General features: G+C 39.4%; 1 protein-coding gene across 2 annotated transcripts in view; it reads right to left on the bottom strand.

Annotated features, from left to right (window-relative positions):
* The window catches only part of oclnb (occludin b), a 14846-nt gene extending 7702 nt beyond the window's left edge, over window positions 1-7144 (bottom strand). Inside the window, exons 1-3 of one of the 2 annotated variants that reach the window (XM_040154305.1) lie at window positions 6805-7144; window positions 5800-5898; window positions 72-759 (exon numbers count right to left, since the gene is read on the bottom strand). In XM_040154305.1, coding sequence (XP_040010239.1) covers window positions 72-759; window positions 5800-5852 — 741 coding nt within the window. In that variant the 5' untranslated portion in view covers window positions 5853-5898; window positions 6805-7144. The remainder of the gene's footprint in view (window positions 1-71; window positions 760-5799; window positions 5899-6804) is intronic. The other variant, XM_040154303.1, reaches the window with a different exon arrangement.
* Window positions 7145-8460: the final 1316 nt, after the last annotated feature.

Raw genomic sequence — 8460 nt, 5'->3', positions numbered from 1 at the left:
GCTATGCACTACACCCTGCCCCACAGAACCCAAATACTACCACAGCCTCCCAGAAAACAAGCATATCACACCTCTTGGGGTTCCACCACACAGTAATGGTATAGGTATTGGTTGAGGAAGATGCCCTGAGCCTGGGTCTGTGTCTGGTACTGGGAACACAGCTGGCGGACCTGGCTGTAGTAGACAGACCCCGTGGACTGAGCTGTTGGGTTCACTGCCACCAGGTACACAATAGTGGCAATGACCATCAGAAATGCTAAGATGGCACAGATGATGATGGTTGCTAGATAGAACTTTGACGAGCGGGCAGCATTTTGCCTCGAAACAACCAACACAAATATGATGAGCACAGCTATAAAGGTAATGGCTGAAATGGCGATGATGAAGCCTTTGCCAGCTCTGGGATCCATCTGTGCTCCTCCATAGCCATAGGAACCGCCAACGCCAGTGCCACCTCCATATGAGCCGCCATAACTGCTGCCGTATGAGCCACCGTATGAGCCGCCGTATGAACCACCATAACCAGGTACCAAGCCAGCTCCACCTCCCAGACCCATGAGGCTCATATCGTAGTCCCAGGCCAGTGTGGAGGCCACACAGGCAAACACAGCCACACACATGATGATGACGATGATACACAATATCTTCATCACACCCGGTGGTGAAGTCCAGCGATAGAAGTGAAGCATTTTCTCGGATGGGTAGTAGGAAAAGGCTGGGTTGGACATGAGCTCACTGTGCCTATGTCTGCTGCTATGGCTACAACAGAAGAAAACAGAGGAGCTGTGGTCAGTGTGTGTTGTAACATAACAGAGTGATCTGTAACCTCCTGGCTGATGCTGCATTTCACATAATCCAGGGCAAACACTCAAATAATATAAAAATAACCCAGCTATGCCAGAGTTACTGGACATGAAGCAGAGAAAACTTATAGTACATGTCTTACTGATAATAAAAACTTTTCATTATGGGGTAATCTTTTGATTGACTGTTTAATAAAAGGAACAGTTTAACATTGTGTAAATCCTCTTGTTGCCTTAAGCACCATTTGGAAAAAACCAACATTAAAGGGGGAGGTGGGGAATAAAATATTCACTGTGCACTTCTGTAATGAAATTTTAATTGTTGTGGACGTTATTTTAACCATCGTGTAATTACAGGATATGGTCTGTAAAAGACATTGATGAGCTTTTATGGGGTCTTGCTCTCCTGACAGGTTTCATTTTTCATTGTATTGGACCCCAAATAGGCCTCTATGTCAGTGTTAACATGTTTTAGCAAAATAGAAATTAGCAAAAACACTCCCCCCCATTTTCACACCAAGGTCAAATTTCACACTGAGTTGGATAAAAAAACAAAAAACAAATAGAAGGACAAGCAGCTCTTCCTCAATCCAGAGATAAATTATAAACAGTGAAAAACAATAGGTAATTGAAGTTGTAATTATTACTGGTGTAGAGGTGAAATACTGCGTTACTCACATGCGTACACTGATACTAACTGAATTTAAAATCAACCCAGCTCCCCTAGAGAAATAAATTCAGCCTGAATGGCTTTAGATTGATTCATGTCCAGTGTGTCCAGTACAGAGAGAGATCAGGGCATGTTTTGCCTTAACTACAATGGGGAAAAAAATGTAGATCTGAAACAAACAATTATTTTGATTGTCAATCTCCTGATTATCTTTTACATTACATTAATTGCCCAAAACATGCCCATTTCAACTACCCAGAGCCCAAGGTGATGCCTTCATAATTATCTTTCTAAAACCCAAACATATTAAATTTAAAGTGATATTTTAAAAATGCAGAAAATCCTAAGATTTAAGGAGATGGATCTGGCAGTTGTCATTTTACCATAAACATTCAATTATCAAAACAGTTACATGTTAGTGTTTTGTTGCTTGACTAATTGATTTAATGACTAATTTTTTCAGCACAAAGGAAATGCTGAACCAGATCAATCACAAATAATAAAAAGTCTTCCAATAAAAGCTGTCTAATTTCGCCTTTTTGCCTACATCAAAGTTGTGATGGAGCTCAAACCTAGCAACCTCACTGAGGGGCAAGACTTTTGAGATACTGTGTACAATCCCTCCACCAAGCAGCTGTAAGTCAAGAAATAGTTGAAATGCATAATCACACTAGTTCAACCAAAATGTGGAATTTTTCCTTTCTATTTTCACAGTTGTTGCATAAACAAGGCACGACATATATCCAAAGCCCCATATCAGAAGGAGATGGCTAATGCTACGCTCCTCAGTAACCAATCCCATTGGTCACAAGCACTATAGGTGGTTCTGTAACAGACAAAGATGTTCCCCAGGAACTTTATACTATGTCGGCAAAGTAATAGTGTTAAAAATATGTAGCCCCCTAGCCTACACATAAAATAAATTATGGTAAGGCAGATTACCCAAGACACAATACTAACCTGTAGCTGATGTTACAACAGCTAATATGATGGGCTTGGTCTCATAATGGCTTTTCATTTTGGGTTCCCAAATAGAAATGTTTCAGGTGAGCAAAAATCCTTTCAACTTCTTCACAGTATTTTGACTGTAGCTTTAGGGCTGTAATTATTTTCATAATTCAATTTATTGATTCATATGGTCATATGGTCTATAAACATCAGAAAATAGTTAACATGCCCATCACAATTGGCCATAGTCATGCCCATCCAAGACAAGAATCAAATAATAGCAGGGGCAACAGACTTGAAAATCAGACATTGAGAAATACACTAAAAACATACATTTAAAATTAGGTACTAAAAACTAAAGCACATCTATACTAGCACAAGTGGGTCTTGACTGCTTTTTAACGAAGGTGGATACAGCATCCACAGATTTTAAGTCCAATGTGAGAGAGTCCCACAGTTTAGGAGCTACAACCTCCTTTTGTCTTGAGCACGGAGCAAGGAACTACCATCAAGCCCTGATCAAAGGGCCTCACATTCCTGGTGGTGGTGTGGGACTGCAGTTACCCTTTAATGTAGGCAGGTGCCTTATCATGCAAGACTCTGAATGTCATCACAAGAATCTTGAACTGGATTCTGAATGTGACGGTAGGCCAGTGTAAAGAAATTAAAATAGGTGTCATATGAGCTCTTTTGGAGGACATGGTCAAAAGCTTGGCAGCAGTAAATTGGACCACTTTGGGCGATCCAGGGACGTCTTGCTAAGGCAGGGGAAAAGGGAATCATCTCTACTTCAAGTTAGGGACAAAATGGGCCTGAAATTAGGAATGTTCCTCAGCTGGTAGAAACCGGAATGAACCAAACAGTTTAAATGCTTATGAAGACTCATAGCTGGGTCCATAGAGATGCATAAATTACAGAAGGTAGGTCTAACAGAAAAGGAAGGCGGACCAAGACTTTATATCACCTTCAAGACAAAGCCAGCTGGGGCTGAAATAAGAACTTCTGTTTTGTCAGCATTTAACTATACAAAATTATATGTCATCCAGTCTTTTATAGAATTGAGGCAATTAAGTAGTACAGACAGTTTTGCATAATTTTAGGGCTTGAATGAGATGTGTAATCACATGTTGGACCAAAAGCTCAAGACCCAAGGATATTTCATTTACAATAAGACAAGGAAGAGCAGCAAATACTGACATTTCAGAACCTGGAAGCATGAAATATTTGGAACTTTTGCTTGAAAATTCACTTAAACGATTAACAAATTATTGAAATAGTTGACAATTAGTTTTCTGTTGATCAACTAATCAATTAGTTGTTGCAGCTCTAAGTACCTCATCCTCCTTATCTTTGTACAAGCAACCCTGTCTCCTTGAAATTATATTTCTATAGAACTAACCCGCAACAGAAAATGTTTCATAGGAAACGTAATTGCTGGCTGGATTATGTTCAGAGGCAACATGTTTTTTTTCATGAATGAATGTTACATTCATTAAAGGCAGCATAGTCGTCCTGATGTGACTGGGATGCACGGAGAACGTATAAAGTGAACAACTGTCACACCAGAAACTGGGGTTTGGATCCACAGTCCCTTCTGTGGTTACTCTGAACTTTTTCAGTATTAAACCAGATCAGGATCTTTCCCCAACTTTGACCCAGTTCTGTGAGAGTCTAAACAGAACCATAAAACAGTTTAATAATGCTGGAGTCACTCCAAGTGGATATTGTAATGGAAGATCAGATATTTTGGCAGAAAACAAATACCTTGCCAGTTAACATTTTAGTGATATGTTCAGTATCAACATATTTGTGACTTGCCAAATATGTATGCAGTTTCGTTGTCTAATCCAATTGTAAATGGAGGAATCTCTGTCTGTCTGCCCTTCGATTTTCTTGACAGTCACTCATCTGATTGACTTCAAACTTGGCAGGTGCAGAGGACCTAAGGAAGTGCTGTGTCGACTGTGAAGTTTATCGGATGAGCGGTTCTCAAGAAACATAAAAAGAGAAATATTAAACAACAGTCGGTTAGAGCTGGGGCGACACATCCGCACAGCTGACGGCATTGATTACACAACGACGCATTGCAAAGATGGCTTCTCCCGGTCAAAGCACGGATTCCCTGGAAAACAAGCTGCAGCGACAAAACCTTGTACTGGACCATCTAAAGTCTGGGAATATTTTAGACAGAAACCCAAGCTCCGCAAACTGGAAATCGCTTATCCAAGCAGTATGACAGCTTTGCACGGTCACTTGAAGCAAAAGCATCCCCCTGCACTTTGTTTTAGATGCAGCAACAGCAAGACAGCACCGTTTTGTTTATTTTTTATCCCCACCCAAGCATAACATATTAGGATTATTAACAGGCAGAACAAGTAATTTTTGCACTGCTACTGTTATGGTAATGTAACCTTGCATGATCTAACGTTGTTACTTGGCTGCTGTACATTGTATGATTCAGAAAATGGCTTAAACTAACATTAAATTATTTCAAATATTTTACTTGCTGATGCAAAAATAAATTTGCCAGTGATTTTCTTAACTGCATATTATTCAAGACAACAAATAAATCCATGTCATACCCATTTAAGTTTTAAGTCAAGTTCTTCAGTAAAAATACTGATTATCCAGTTCAGGGAACAGGTTACTATAGCAACCGGTGATTAAATTCATATACACTTACTTGCCAGTTTATTAGGCACACCTAGATAAAACAGTGTTCCTAAGATTTGTCAAACTTAATTCATATAATGAGATGGAAAAAATATTAGGACACCTCTTAGTATTACCCACTACAGCTCAAAAGCACCACAGATTACAGCCTCCAAAATGACTATTAAAATAAATCAACACTTCTTTCAAACAAATTCAATAAAAACTGAACATTATAATCCTCACAAAGGGAGGATTTATTGCAGGCCTGTTGTATTATACTGCATTAGTTTTATGTGAGTGTACTTAATAAATTGTCAAGTGAGTCTATGTGTCACAGCAATCCTTCTGATCACGTATTTGACAAATAGGGTCTATTATTATTATTATTTTTATTATTATTAATATCATATCACAGCAGTGATTTGGAAATTAGATGACGATTACGTGATTGAATAAAATATTGGAACTATTAATGAAATAACAAGCACATTCTGAATGGGCACTGCCCTAGTTTCTCAAAAACAGTTATGTTGTTAATGTTGAGACCCTCAGCTGCTACAGAGGTATGTGCACTGAAAAGTACAAAACATAACCATAGCTTCAATCAGCTCAAATCAATCAATCCAAGATATATCTCCCGGTATATGTCGAGACAGAATGTATATATGTGTGTGACATGAGGGTGGCAGTGCAGTAGTGATGGACAGGTGTTGGTCGACTTACTGTTTGTTACCATTTGGCTGGTACGGCGGGAGGCTGGGTTTGTTGCTCGGCATCTCGAAATCCAGCTGGCACTCACCCTCTTAAAAGACACACATGCAACTACTGATTTTGTAAAAACATCCAAAAATTGTATAATGTTCTGTATAATGTTAACTATCAGTATCACAGAGAGATCAACTATCTTCCCTGTGTTGCCACATAGGCTACCAGCAGCCATCCTTTGTGTCATCCATCGGATTGCCCACCAAACTCAACACAGTGGCATCTGATGGTAATTTTTGGACTATTTACCACAAATCTAGGATAATTTGCATTAGTGCCACCATTTTACAAAGTGTTTAAATATATTTTCCTGCCTTACAGGCAGCACTGCATTATTTTCTGTTCACTTTGCATGATGGACAGCTCGCTTCATTTGAAACATAATCTTCAAATATTGACCTCCGTCAGTGAGCTGCTGTCCAGCTCTTCAACCAACAGGAGAGAGGAGCCTGCTGCTCGGACTCGAAGTTTGTTTATGGTTAAACAAAGCACCAGTATATGGATGGAGATATACTGGCACACAAACTGAGACTCCTCTGTTGATATGATAGTTTCTGTTTACATTCCGAACCATATGACGAGATGCAGAGGGTTTCACACAACAGGAAAGTAGACTAGTGGGGATCAAACATCAATGATTCACATTTTTAAGGAAGCCTTTGAAGAACATCATTTTAGGCTGTCGTAGAGATTGTTAAGAATTCAATAACAAAACAGATACTGAAGAACACAAAATTAAGCTAAAATTAACAGAATTCGTGGCACGATTGATCTTCAAAATGGCGAAATTAAACTTGTGATAGTCTATTTGGACACGAATGCTAGGTTACTGTCAACACACCATTTCTTCAACCACTTTAACAGCATCAACATGTAAATACTCTGCACAGACTGAGTTCATCTCTTGCTACATTCTGCCCTCAAACTTTGGTTGGGCCTATCATTTTTTGTAAATTGACTCACCTCGTGCGATGAACCGTCCGATCCCGATGCAAACAGAGGCGACGGTGATGTGACGACGGCCAACAACACACACTAGGCGCGCTGCCGGATCCTCCGGACCGCGCGCCCAAGGAGCAGAGAAAGACGAGCCTACAGGTGTGTGCTCGTCACGTGGGCTTCTCCGCAGGTCATACAGGACTAACCTGTCCTCTCCCCCCGCAGTTTCTTCTACAATTACGAGGAAATGGCGGAAGCGCCTTTCACTTTCCTCGGGACTGGAGTCCCTGGTCTCCACACGCCGAGGCCTCGGAGAGTCGTATTCGCAAGCTCCGAGTTTTAGGTGTGGGGCAGATTTTCACTGAACTGGAAAGGGCGAAAGTGTAACCCACGGAGTTTCTATCAAATTCAGTATTGCCATTCATCAAAAAGAGTGAAACAGAGCTTATGTGCAAATATTTCGATTTCATTGTCAATGTTTAGCCTAAGCTTCCATACTATTTTTTCCCAGTACCATCAACTTTAGGTTTTCAATTTACATAAAAACAATTGTACAGAGCTTAGGAAACCCTATTTACTAATTTAAAATTAATTTAAAAAACAAATCAAAATGTGAATTATTTTTAAAAAATGAAACTCGGTAAATGCAAATATTGAGTAAGGCAATTTCATTTGAAGACTTATCTGTTTCTTTAAATCTAAAATACTGTGTTTAAAAGGGAATCTAAGTTTAAGTACTGAGACCGTTACTAATTTAACCTGAGGCATGAAAGGCTGCCATGTCGATCCAGCATTCCTGCGGAGCAAACAGCCTCCAGTGTTGCAAAACCTGAACCCAGGAAAACGAAACCAGTCCTCCAGGATGTATACCGACAGAGCCACAACAGTGGGTATTGTAGGAGGGTGACAGAGCTGTTTATTGACTTGGAGCTAGATATGGAGCTTTACATACACTCCGGTTCATCCAGGTCCTCTTGGATTGAAAGGATATTCAGTGTCCCTGTTTTTGACAGTTTTTACACTCAGACTTATCTGTATTTCCTACAGAACCTACCAATCATCAGAGAGGGGAGCCAGACTTTCTTCAGTAGTAAGGCAGCCTCTTGGATTCTTACTCAGGGATTAATTTACTAGTTACTGCTAATAATAGTTAAGTATCCAGTGTATATAGACATTCTGCGCATTTTTCTCAATAGTTGTAATTATTGTGATTAATTTAACATTTTTCCTCCACATATTAATATATAAATAAAATCTGGACCACAATTGTTGAACAAAACATGTCATTGCACACTATTAATTTATTAATCAGACTGTATTCTTACAGTGGCAATAAAAAGTCTGAACCCTTTGGAATGACCTAGTTTTCTGCAGTAATTGGTCATAAAATGTGATCTGATCTTCATCTAAGTCAAATATAAAAACAAACAACGGTTTAAGCTAATAACACAAACAATTACAATTTTTTTTTTATTGAATACACCCATTAGACCTTCACAGTGATGGTAGAAAAAGTAAGTGAATCATTGGATTTAATAACTGGTTCATGTTGGTATGCATTGCCTTTTTCACACTGCAGTGCTGCATGTTCTTCACATCTTAGGTGGGGGACCAACTCTAAGGAGAGTAGCCAGTAGGCTACTACATTGTTTCCATTTGTCCAACTGTGGACTTATTATA

This window comes from Xiphias gladius, chromosome 19 (genome assembly GCF_016859285.1).
Source record: "Xiphias gladius isolate SHS-SW01 ecotype Sanya breed wild chromosome 19, ASM1685928v1, whole genome shotgun sequence".
Taxonomy (NCBI): domain Eukaryota; kingdom Metazoa; phylum Chordata; class Actinopteri; order Istiophoriformes; family Xiphiidae; genus Xiphias; species Xiphias gladius.
Note: the sequence above shows the minus strand (reverse complement) of the source record. Positions and strands in the feature narration are given on the sequence as shown.